General features: G+C 45.2%; 1 protein-coding gene across 1 annotated transcript; it reads left to right on the forward strand.

Moving 5' to 3' along the window:
* The first annotated feature begins 467 nt into the window (after nt 1-467).
* On the forward strand, nt 468-3728 carry LOC131748366 (doublesex- and mab-3-related transcription factor C1-like). Its single transcript, XM_067023554.1, has 5 exons — nt 468-531; nt 1190-1326; nt 2216-2272; nt 2424-2575; nt 3556-3728. Exons 1-5 carry the CDS (start codon nt 496-498, stop codon nt 3666-3668), a joined length of 495 nt encoding a protein of 164 aa, XP_066879655.1. The 5' UTR covers nt 468-495; the 3' UTR covers nt 3669-3728.
* The last annotated feature ends 7917 nt before the right edge of the window (nt 3729-11645 follow it).

Below are 11645 nucleotides of genomic sequence, written 5' to 3' on the forward strand. Positions count from 1 at the left end.
TGCCAAGGGCAGAGGAAGTACGTTGTGGGTAGGGGATCATGTAGCCACCCTGACCTCCACTCCTTGTTCTAGAACCATGGATCCCACTGAAATGCCTGCTGTGCCCTGCGGCCCCCCCGACCCCACCACTGGACTTGAGACCGGAGCCTCATGGGGGATTGAACTTGGCCCCAGAAGAGCTATACGTCACTGTGCCCGCTGCCAGAACCACGGCATCACTGACCAAATCAAGGACCAGGAGCACTTCTGCCTCTTCGAGGCCTGCGAGTGTGGCAAGTGTGCCCTCTCCTCGTGAGTATGGTGTCTGACAAGGGGAGGGGAGTGGGCCTCCTCTAAAGGTGACTGACTTTAGACCTGCAATCCCCCACTTTAGGGAACGCTGCAGCATCTTGCCTGCTGAGAGTGCCTTGAAGTCGGAGCGGGGGCCACGCCGAAAGAGGCACCTGACTGAAGGACTGATAAGGAGTGGGACCACCTCTCCCAAAGCTCACAGCCATGTCAACAAGTTGGCCATTCAAGCAGGAGTCCTCAGTGAGTATCTCTGGCCAGGGAGGGAGTCTGAGTTTTGGGTGTAGGGAACATGAGTAGTTCTATCACCAGTCCTACCACCCAATTTCGATGTGGCTTTGGGCAAGTTACTCCTTGGGCCTTAGCTTCCCCAACTATAAAACGTCATCAATATTATCTACCAAGTGTTGGTGGGCTGGAGAGATCGGGGGGGCGGTGAGGTCAAAAAGGTCCACAGTGGGATGAGGCCTCAGATTGGGGGGGAGGTAGAGTCGGGGGGGAACAGTCAGTGCGAAAGGCTCACCTAAGCTGTCCCCAGTCTCTCACAGTTGGGAAAGAGAACATCAGCTTGAGACCCACCCCTGTGCAACCCCTGGGGAGGAGTCTGGGGCCAGTGTGGGAAACTTCCACCTCAGCCAGTGCCCAGACCCCTTCCTGTGTCCTGAAGGCCTGGGTACCATCTCTAACCCTACTGCAACTTGCCATATGACCCTGGGGAAAAAATACTTCTCTCTGGGTCTCATGGTCCCCAGTCCCAAAATGAAGAGTAGGACTAGCTGGTCTTCAAGGTCTTCCCAACTCCAACATCCTGGGCTCCTATCCTTGTCCTAAAACATGCCCACATCTCCTTTCCATGGCCGGCTTGGTCCCTGACTCCAACCTGTGCTCTCTGCTCCTGCAGGCAAGCTCCCAAGGAGGTCTGCTGATCGGTCTGGCCTTGGAATCTTTGTCTCTGTCCTGGACTCCAGCACCCTTGAAGAAGCAACTAACAATTTCTCTTTCCAGGGAGTCACACAGACCCCCTACCCTGCCCAGCAGGTGAGTAGAGTGAGAAGGACCATGAAGCTAGTTGTATATTTTGTTATTGAGTGCCCAGCCTTCTGGTTAAGGCCATGGGAGCAAGAAAGAGGAAGTGGAGGCAGTGTGGAGGAGGAGGAGGAGGAGGAGGAGGAGGAGGAGAGGAGGAAGAGGAGAAGGTGGCATCTCAGACTATGGGGCAACGACAGAGCTCTCCCAGCTTTGCCATTTCCAATTTGTGAGACTTTGGATAAGTAACTTTACATCTCTGAGCCTCTATTTTCCTATCAGTGTACTGAGACGGGACAATATTCTACACCTATAATATTGACAAGAGGACTAGCACAAGGCCTGCCACATAGCAGGCCTTTGACAACTGGAGGCTGTTATTCCACATGAAACAAATCGATGGGATTAGAAGCTCCTGCTGAGAAGGGGGGCCATGATGGTGAGGCCCACCATCTCACCCAGGCGAGAGTCTAATAACTGTCAGAGAAAAGTTCCTGGAGATGAGCCAAGCTGGCCCTTCAAGTGCCTTGGGGAACTTGATTGGGGAATATGGAGGCAAGAACCAGTCCTTGGACAGGGACAGTAATCACGTCACTCCAGGTGCCTTGCAGGTTAAAACACAGACACCTCTGACTTCCCATAATCTTTACTGTTGCCTTGGGAGTTTTAAAAAAGCTGGGAGGAATTAGTGTCTCAGGAAAGATATAGAAAAAAAAAGGATACAGAAAAGAAGACAGTCCAAGTAGGGGAACGGACTTGACCAAGCCACAGTGACTAATGGCCAGCTGGCATTCAGACTCCCACATGCAGATATTGCAAAATCCTTGCCCCTCTCTCTCTACTGGTAGTATGTGCCTGCCAGAGGGATAAATCCCCTGGCCTCTCCTTTCCTTGCTCCTAGATGCTCAACTCTGATCCTCCAGCCCTGTGCCACCCTTAACTCCCTTCTACTGCAGCCATGGATTCTGGGGAAATTGTGGGGTCCGGAACCCTAGCAGGGGCCAAGCTTAGTGAAGAAGAAGGGCAGAAGGCCTCAGGCTGGCTGAGGACTGAAGGGGCACGGGGGAGGTGTGGCTTCCCAGCTCCCATTCTCTCACGTCCTTTGCTTTGCAGGCTCCCAAGGCTTCCGACCAGGCCTCGGTTTCTGCCTCCTTAGAGTGGCAGCAAAAACTGGAAGCGGCCGAGGCTCTGCTGGCTCTGAGAGAATCTTGCCAGGCCCCTTCTGGCTCCATCTCCGTGCTCCAGCCCTGTGTTGCACCAGGTAGCCTGGTCTTTGAAAGGAGAACATGGGGTTGGGGATAGTTGGGAAATGGGAGGCTGTTGTGTTAAGCAGGGCCTGACTGGGAAGTCAGAGTTGGAGGGGGGTTGGGGGTTGAACCTCTTTGGGCCCAGGCAGCCAAGCTCCTCAGTCTGACTCTTGAAGTGGCAGTAGATGGTTGTTCAGTGAATCATCGGTTTATCGAACATTGTGCTCAACAGCAAATGTCCAGTGCCCTGATGTCAAGAAATAAGGAAACCGAGTCCCTAAGAGTAGCAGGGACTTACCCTAGGGCATGCAGCATATCAAGTGGAAGAACCAGGTCTCCTGACTCCCAGCCCAGGGCTTTCTATCCAGACCCCTGCAATCTGCTGTGACCTGGGAAGGACATACATAGGTGGTAAGAGCCTAGTCCGGAAGGAGATCTGGTTCCTGCCTTCAGGGAGCTTCCAGTCTCAAGGTGGAGCATGGATGCCTTCACAAGTCATGTTTTGCAGCTGTGTCTCACTGATGAGCCTGGGGAGGAAGGACTGGAGGCGAGATAGACACCTGGGGAGGCTGAGAGGGAAGGCTGGGCACGACCAGACCAAAATGGTGCATTCGGTATGGAGTGTGAGTGAAGCAGCCACCCTGAAGGAACTGCTGGAACAGAGGGGATGAGGGTGGAGAGGCTACCAGTCACGGAGGTCTGACATGCCAGGCTTAGGAGGTTAGATCAGCAACTGTGCGTGATGAGGAGCCAGGGAATGTCTGAACTAGGGAGGAGCATATTCAGAGACCCTGGGCTTGACAAAAATAAATGTGGTGGCTGTGATGGAGGGTTTGGAGGAGGCAAGACTTGAGATGGGCCAACCAGCAAGGAAGAGTTCTGTGCAATACAGTCCAGGTGACAAAGCCTTGACTGGATGGAACCAAAAAAGAGGGGAGAGCCGGGAGGGGAAATGGATGTGACCTGATCCTGACCCCTTTCTTTGTGTCTACAGCTCCTGCTGGAGATAGAGGACTTCAGCCTCCTAACCCCTCTCTTGGACCCACGCCGGCCAGCTCCATTTCTCTGCCTAAGATGCACCTGGGGTGCATCTCCCCCTTGAGCTAGAAGCCCAGAGGGGGAGAACTCACTAAAATACTGCCTACGTATGCATTTGCAAAATGCTTCATGTCCAAAATTCTTAACGTCCTTTTTTAATCCTTTAGGCACTTATATAAGCTTTCAGACCCGTTTTTTTATATGGGGCAATTCCTTGACTGAGGATGGATATTCTTGTACCTCCATCCTTTACTTTCTTGGATCCCAGGGCTTTTTAATGTCTCTTATGAAAACAGGGTTGTACAATCTAAGCTGATCAGTTTCTAAATAGGGTTCTGCGTGAGTCCATATGTTCATCTGCCAGAGTTTTTATTTGATTCATGATTGTGAACATACTGGCACGCTCATATACTTATCCATGCATGTGAAAGTCTGAGGCTGTTTTCATTTTGTGTCTACGTTTGTGTGTGTGAGCAAATAATAAACCCTTGTTGTAAGGCACTGAGATATAGGAGTCGTCTGTTACCACAGTATAACCTAGACTCTCCTGACTCTAACAGACTTGTTCAATTCACTTTTCAAAAGGAAAAGCTCTTTACTCAATAACTGGGATTTCTTAACTTGGCTAGATAAGAAAGTGGTAGAGGAAAAATAAAGGGTAGGAGATTTATTCATTCAGCAAGTAAGTGCCTATGCCTTTCCTGGCATAGACTGCTTCCAGTTGTCCAGAGGGCCACAAATTGAGATGCCTGCAGAATCAAGCAGATTATATAAATGAGTAGAGCAGGCCAGATGGGGTCTGGCCAATTGACAGTGCATGCTCTACCTAAGGGGGCAGCTGTCACTTGGCTCTAGCCAATTGTTGCCATGCAGGAATGTGGACTCATTGTTGCCCCATCTCCTGATTTTTCAAGAGAAGATGAAATTCTAGATTTCTATGTAAAATATCTCAACTTTCAAATGTTGCCTCTGGTTTCCTCTTTAAGCCCTTTACATGGGCCAAACAACACATCCAAGCAGGCCAACTTTGGCCAATGGAATGCTAGTTTGATTCTAGTCCAATATGTATTTTACAGTGGGGGGATACTGAAGCCAATCAGGACAGGAAGAATCAAAGAGGGGAGATGAATTAGACCTGGGGACCACTTTTGAAGGACCCAGGAAATACAAGGAAGAGTCATTATCATTTCGTTATTCTGTGTTCACTGTATGCTAAGCACATATAACCTCACAACAGCTCTGTAAGCTAAACATTATTATCACCCTTTTACATATGAGGAAATGCGCTCAAAGAGTTGCGCAAGTGTTTGAAGGGAAATGTTTTGCCAAAGATGGGGGGAGACTCCCTTCTCTTTGCCTTGCCCTAAATTAGCTAATAAATTTACCTTTTTACAAAGTGTCGAGTGAGAAGTTCAAAACTTGAAGCCGCAGACACCCAGTCAGAAGGGTCTTTCAAAAACCATCCCTTTATTTCATACTCAAAGTAACAATCTATAAGAATTGATCAGCTCTAACCTGCACTTGTTTCTCAGTCCTCTGCTGATGTTCATGATCCTGCCCACCCACCCCCACCAAACCCGACACGTGTTGAGCTATACCTTTTAAAAAAGTCTCTTAATGGCATAGTATGGGCATCTTAGGACATCGTTATAAATGGTAGGCGTTAAACATGTTTCGTGAACTATCCTTTGGTCACAGGTTTAAAATATCACTTTACATAACAGTGTGAGTTAGCTCTTGACTCTGGTATGGTATATAACAGCACTGGTTGGATCTGAGGATATCCACCACACCAGGGCGTCTGCAGAGTGGATCAATCTCAACCAGTGCCATGCAGGTAGATGTTTAACAACAGGCTCTGTGGGGGAGGACGAGGGTTGGGAGAATCGCCCTGTGTTGTAGCATTTGCCGATTTCAAGCTACCAACGTGATGTCCTTTGATGCAGAGTTGGGAAGAGATGAATTTCCATCATTCAGTGACAATAAATATGCACAATCTCAAGAGCATAGCTAATAGTAAAATGTAGGAAAATAATTAGGAATAGATTACTTTTGATCATGTATTATGTTCGTTTTCAATATAACATATGTAATGTAAATGTTACTGTATACGATTTAGTTTTAATAACAGCTGCGTTTAAAAGCTGGCTCACAAAATTCCCGGCAATGTGATAGTCGCCTCTTATGTTCCAGTAAGAGTACCCTCCAGCACTCCACTGCTTTCGGCTCTTGCCCAGATAGGCACCTCTTCCAAATTAGGTCACACTAACACCGCAGGGCTTTAAAGGGCTGCTACCACTGCTCTCTGACCAAGAACAGCCTAAAGTGAGGGGAGAGTATTCGTTATTGATTTTTTTAAATGGAATGATCTAGAACAAATACTGAGCAACATGAATTGTCAAAATTGTTTATGGGCAAACGTGCCTTGTCAGGTAAAGGGCAGAATAAGCAAGACTCATGCAGGGATGTTGTTAACAGATTTCTTAAATGTTAAAGGGACGGGGCAACTGGTGTTCCCTGGCCATGGGATCTGTATCTCTCATCAAGAGACAGACATTCGTTATACTCCCTCCTCCTTCTCAGATGAATGCTGCATAATCTACGCAAACTTCTCCACCTTGCCTTTTTTCACTTAAAAATATGTCCTTCATTGTCAAGTATAGGCACTAAGTTATACAGCAGATCTCTAGAATATACTCATCTTGTACAACTGTAACTTTATACCCATTAAACAACTCTCCATAGCACCCTTCTCCTATCCCCTGGAAACCACCATTCTATTGTCTGCTTCTATAAGCTTGACTATTCTGGATGCTTCGTATAAGAGGTATCGTGCACTTAAAATTGTGTTAAGAGGATAAATCTCATGTTAAGTTTTCTTATCGCAAGAAAGCAAAATCAAAACAAACCAAAACAAAATACCAAAGGGACATGAGGAATCTTTTGGAGATGATGGATATGCTTCTCACCTTGATTGCGGAGATGGTAACATGGATGAACGCACTTGTCCAAACTCATCAAATAGTACACATTAATGCATGCAGGATTTGTATACAAGTTATACCTCAATAAAGCTGAAGAAAACAATATCCTTGAGATCACTCCATAGTGCTCTATAGAGGTATCTCTCACACCTTTCAACAGCTACGGAGTACACCATTGTGTGGATGTACCATAATTTAGGCAACTAATCTTCTATTGATAGACACTTTGGTTGTACCTACTCTAGCTATTACAAATACAGCCACAATGAATACACTTGTGACATCATCTTTAGCAGTTTTCATCAATATATTTTTGAGATCGTACCTGAGATATACTATTGCTGAAGAAAGGGTAAAAACACATATAATCTTGCTCATGACAGCCAAATTCTCCCTCATAAAGGGTGTACGTATTGCCTTTTCTCCATCAGTGTATGAGAGTGCCAATTTTCCCAGAGTTTCACCAGTACTGCTGACAGACTTTTGAATTTTGCCAATCTGATAGGTGATAAATGGTATATCAGTGTATTTTTAACTTGTGTTTCCTTCAATGTGAACAAGATTACATGTCTTTTCTCCAAAGAAGATACACAGATTGCCAACAAACACATGAATGAATGCTCAACATCATTAATCATTAGAGAAATGCAAATCAAAACTACAAGGAGATATCATCTCACACCAGTCAGAATTGCCATCATAAAAAAAAAAACTACAACCAATAAATGCTGGAGAAGGTGTGGAGAAAAGGGAACCCTCATACACTGTTGGTGGGAATGTAAATTGATACAGCCACTATGGAGAACAGCATGGAATTTCCTTAAAAAACTAAAAATAGAACTACCATACGACACAGCAAGCCCACTACTGGGCATATACCCTGAGAAAACCATAATTCAAAAAAAGTCATGTACCACAATGTTCATTGCAGCTCTATTTACAATAGCCAGGACATGGAAGCAACCTAAGTGTCCATCAACAGATGAATGGATAAAGAAAATGTGGCACATATATACAATGGAATATTACTCAGCCTTAAAAAGAAATGAAATTGAGTTATTTGTAGTGAGGTGGATGGACCTAGAGTCTGTCATATAGAGTGAAATAAGTCAGAAAGAGAAAAACAAATACCATAAGCTAACACATATATATGGAATCTAAAAAAAAAAAAAATGTCATGAAGAACCTAGGGGCGATATAGAAGATGGCGGAAGAGCAAGATGCGGAGATCACCTTCCTCCCCACAGATACATCAGAAATACATCTACACGTGGAACTGCTCCTATAGAACACCCACTGAATGCTGGCAGAAGACCTCAGACCTCCTAAAAGGCAAGAAACTCCCCACGTACCTGGGTAGGGCAAAAGAAAAAAAGAAAACACAGAGACAAAAGAATAGGGACGGGACCTGCACCAGTGGGAGGGAGCTGTGAAGGAGGAAAGGTTTCCACACGCTAGGAAGCCCCTTCGTGGGCGGAGACTGCGGGTGGCGGAGGTGGGAAGCTTTGGAGCCAAGGAGGAGAGCGCAGCAACAGGGGTGTGGAGGGCAAAGCGGAGGGATTCCCTCACAGAGGATTGGTGCCGACCAGCACTCACCAGCCCGAGAGGCTCGTCTGCTCACCCGCTGGGGCGGGAGGGGGCTGGGAGCTGAAGCTCCGGCTTCGGTCGGGTCTCAGAGAGAGGACTGGCGGCATGAACACAGCCTGAAGGGGTTAGTGCACCACGGCTAACCGGGAGGGAGTCCGGAAAAAGGTCTGGAGCTGCCAAAGAGGCAAGGGACTTTTTCTTGCCTCTTTGTTTCCTGGTGCGCAAGGAGAGGGGATTAAGAGCTCTGCTTAAAGGAGCTCCAGAGAAGGGCGCGAGCCGCGGCTAACAGCGCGCACCTCAGAGACGGGCATGAGACGCTAAGGCTGCTGCTGCCGCCACCAAGAAGCCTGTGTGCAAGCACAGGTCACTCTCCACACCTAACGTCCCAGGAGCCAGTGCAGCCCCCCACTGCCAGGGTCCCAAGATCCAGGGACAATTTCCCCGGGAGAACGGATGGCACACCTCAGGCTGCTGCAACGTCACGGCGGCCTCTGCTGCCGCAGGCTCACTCCACATTCTGTACCCCTCCCTCCCTCTGGCCTGAGTGAGCCAGAGCCCCCGAATCAGGTGCTCCATTAACCCCATCCTGTCTGAGTGAAGAGTAGACGCCTTCAGGCGACCTAAACGCAGAGGCGGGGTGAAATCCAAAGCTGAATCCCGGGAGCTGTGTGAACAAAGACGAGAAAGGATTTCTGTGCATTAATTTTGTATCCTGCTACTTTACCAAATTCATTGATTAGCTCTAGTAGTTTTCTGGTAGCATCTTTAGGATTCTCTATGTATAGTATCATGTAATCTGCAAACTGTGACAGCTTTATTTCTTCTTTTCCAATTTGGATTCCTTTTATTTCTTTTTCTTCTCTGATTGCTGTGGCTAAAACTTCCAAAACTATGTTGAATACGAGTGGTGAGAGTGGGCAACCTTGTCTTATTCCTGATCATAGTGGAAATAGTTTCAGTTTTTCACCATTGAGTACGACGTTGGCTGTGGGTTTGTCATATATGGCCTTTATTATGTTGAGTAAAGTTCCCTCTATGCCTACTTTCTGCAGGGTTTTTATCATAAATGGGTGTTGAATTTTGTCAAAAGCTTCCTCTGCATCTATTGAGGTGATCATATGGTTTTTCTCCTTCAATTTGTTAATACAGTGTATCACGTTGATTGATTTGTGTATATTGAAGAATCCTTGCCTTCCTGGAATAAACCCCACTTAATCATGGTGTATGATCCTTTTAATGTGCTGTTGGATTCTATTGGCTAGTATTTTGTTGAGGATTTTTGCATCTATGTTCAGCAGTGATATTGGCCTGTAGTTTTCTTTCCTTGTGACCTCTTGGTCTACACTAATGATGAAAACTCTGAAAGTCAAATTAAGAAAACAATCCCATTTACCATTGCAAGAAAAAGAATAAAATATCTAGGAATAAACCTACCTAAGGAGACAAAAGACCTGTATGCAGAAAATTATAAGACACTGAAGAAAGAAATTAAAGATGATACACATAGATGGAGAGATATACCATGCTCTTGGGTTGGAAGAATCAATATTGTGAAAATGATTCTACTACCCAAAGCAATCTACAGATTCAATGCAATCCTTATCAAACTACCACTGGCATTTTTCACAGAACTAGAACAAAAAATTTCACAATTTGCATGGAAACACAAAAGACCCTGAATAGCCAAAGCAATCTTGAGAACGAAAAATGGAGCTAGAGGAATCAGGCTCCCTGACTTCAGACTATACTATGAAGCCACAAGAATCAAGACAGTATGGTACTGACACAAGAACAGAAATATGGATCACTGGAACAGGATAGAAAGCCCAGAGATAAACCCACACACATATGGTCACCTTATCTTTGATAAGGGAGGCAAGAATATACAGTGAAGAAAAGACAGCCTCTTCAATAAGTGGTGCTGGGAAAACTGGACTGGTACATGTAAAAGTATGAAATTAGAACACTCCCTAACACCATACACAAAAATAAACTCAAAATGGGTTAAAGACCTAAGTGTAAGGCCAGACACTATCAAACTCTTAGAGGAAAACATAGGCAGAACACTCTATGACATAAATCACCACAAGATCCTTTTTGACCCACCTCCTAGAGAAATGGAAATGAAAACAAAAATAAACAAATGGGACCTAATGAAACTTAAAAGCTTCTGCACAGCAAAGGAAACCATAAACCAGACCAAAAGACAACCTTAAAAATGGGAGAAAATATTCAAATGAAGCAACTGACAAAGGATTAATCTCCAAAATTTACAAGCAGCTCATGCAGTTCAGTAACAAAAAAACAAGTAACCCAAACCAAAAATGGGCAGAAGAGCTAAATAGACATTTCTCCAAAGATGATACACATATTGCGAACAAAAACATGAAAGAATGTTCAGCATCATTTATCATTAGAGAAAGGTAAATCAAAACTACAATCAGATATCAACTCACACCGGTCAGAATGGCCATCATCAAAAAAATCTAGAATCAATAAATGCTGGAGAGGGAGTGGAGAAAATGGAACACTCTTGCACTGCTGGTAGGAATGTAAATTGGTTCAGCCACTATGGAGAACAGTATGGATGCTCCTTAAAAATTGACAAATAGAACTACCATACAACACTGTAATCCCACTGCTGGGCATATACCCTGAGAAAACCATAATTCGAAAAGAGTCATGTACCAAAATGTTCATTGCAGCTCTATTTACAATAGCCAGGACATGTGAGCAACCTAAGTGTCCATCATCGGATGAATGGATATATACAATGGAATATTACTCAGCCATAAAAAGAAACGAAATTGAGGTAATTGTAGTGAGGTGGATGGACCTAGAGTCTGTCATACAGAGTGAAGTAAGTCAGAAAGAGAAAAACAAATACTGTATGCTAACACATATATATGGAATCTTAGAGAAAAAAAAAGGTCATGAAGAACCTAGGGCTAAGATGGGAATGGAGACACAGACCTACTAGAGAATGGACTTGAGGTTGTGGGGAAGGGGAAGGGTAGGCTGTGAGAAAGTGAGAGAGTGACATGGACATATATACACTACCAAACGCAGGGTGGATAGCTAGTGGGAAGCAGCTGCATGGCACATGGAGCTTAGCTAAGTGGTTTGTGACCACCTAGAGGGGTGGGATAGGGAGGGTGGGAGGGAGGGAGATGCAAGAGGGAAGAGATATGGGAACATGTGCATATGTATAACTGATTCACTTTGTTATAAAGCAGAAACTAACACAACATTGTAAAGCAATTATACTCCAATAAAGATGTTAAAAAAAAAAAAAGAAGAGAAAGGGAAAACTCTTCCAGCAGCCTCAGGAGCACGCATTAAATCTCCACAATCAACCTGATGTACCCTGCATCTGTGGAATACCTGAATAGACAAGGAATCATCCCAAATTGAGGAGGTGGACATTGAGAGCAAGATACATTATTTTTTCCCCTTTACTTCTTTTTGTGAGTGT

Source organism: Kogia breviceps, chromosome X, assembly GCF_026419965.1.
Source record: "Kogia breviceps isolate mKogBre1 chromosome X, mKogBre1 haplotype 1, whole genome shotgun sequence".
Classification (NCBI taxonomy): Eukaryota; Metazoa; Chordata; class Mammalia; order Artiodactyla; family Physeteridae; genus Kogia; species Kogia breviceps.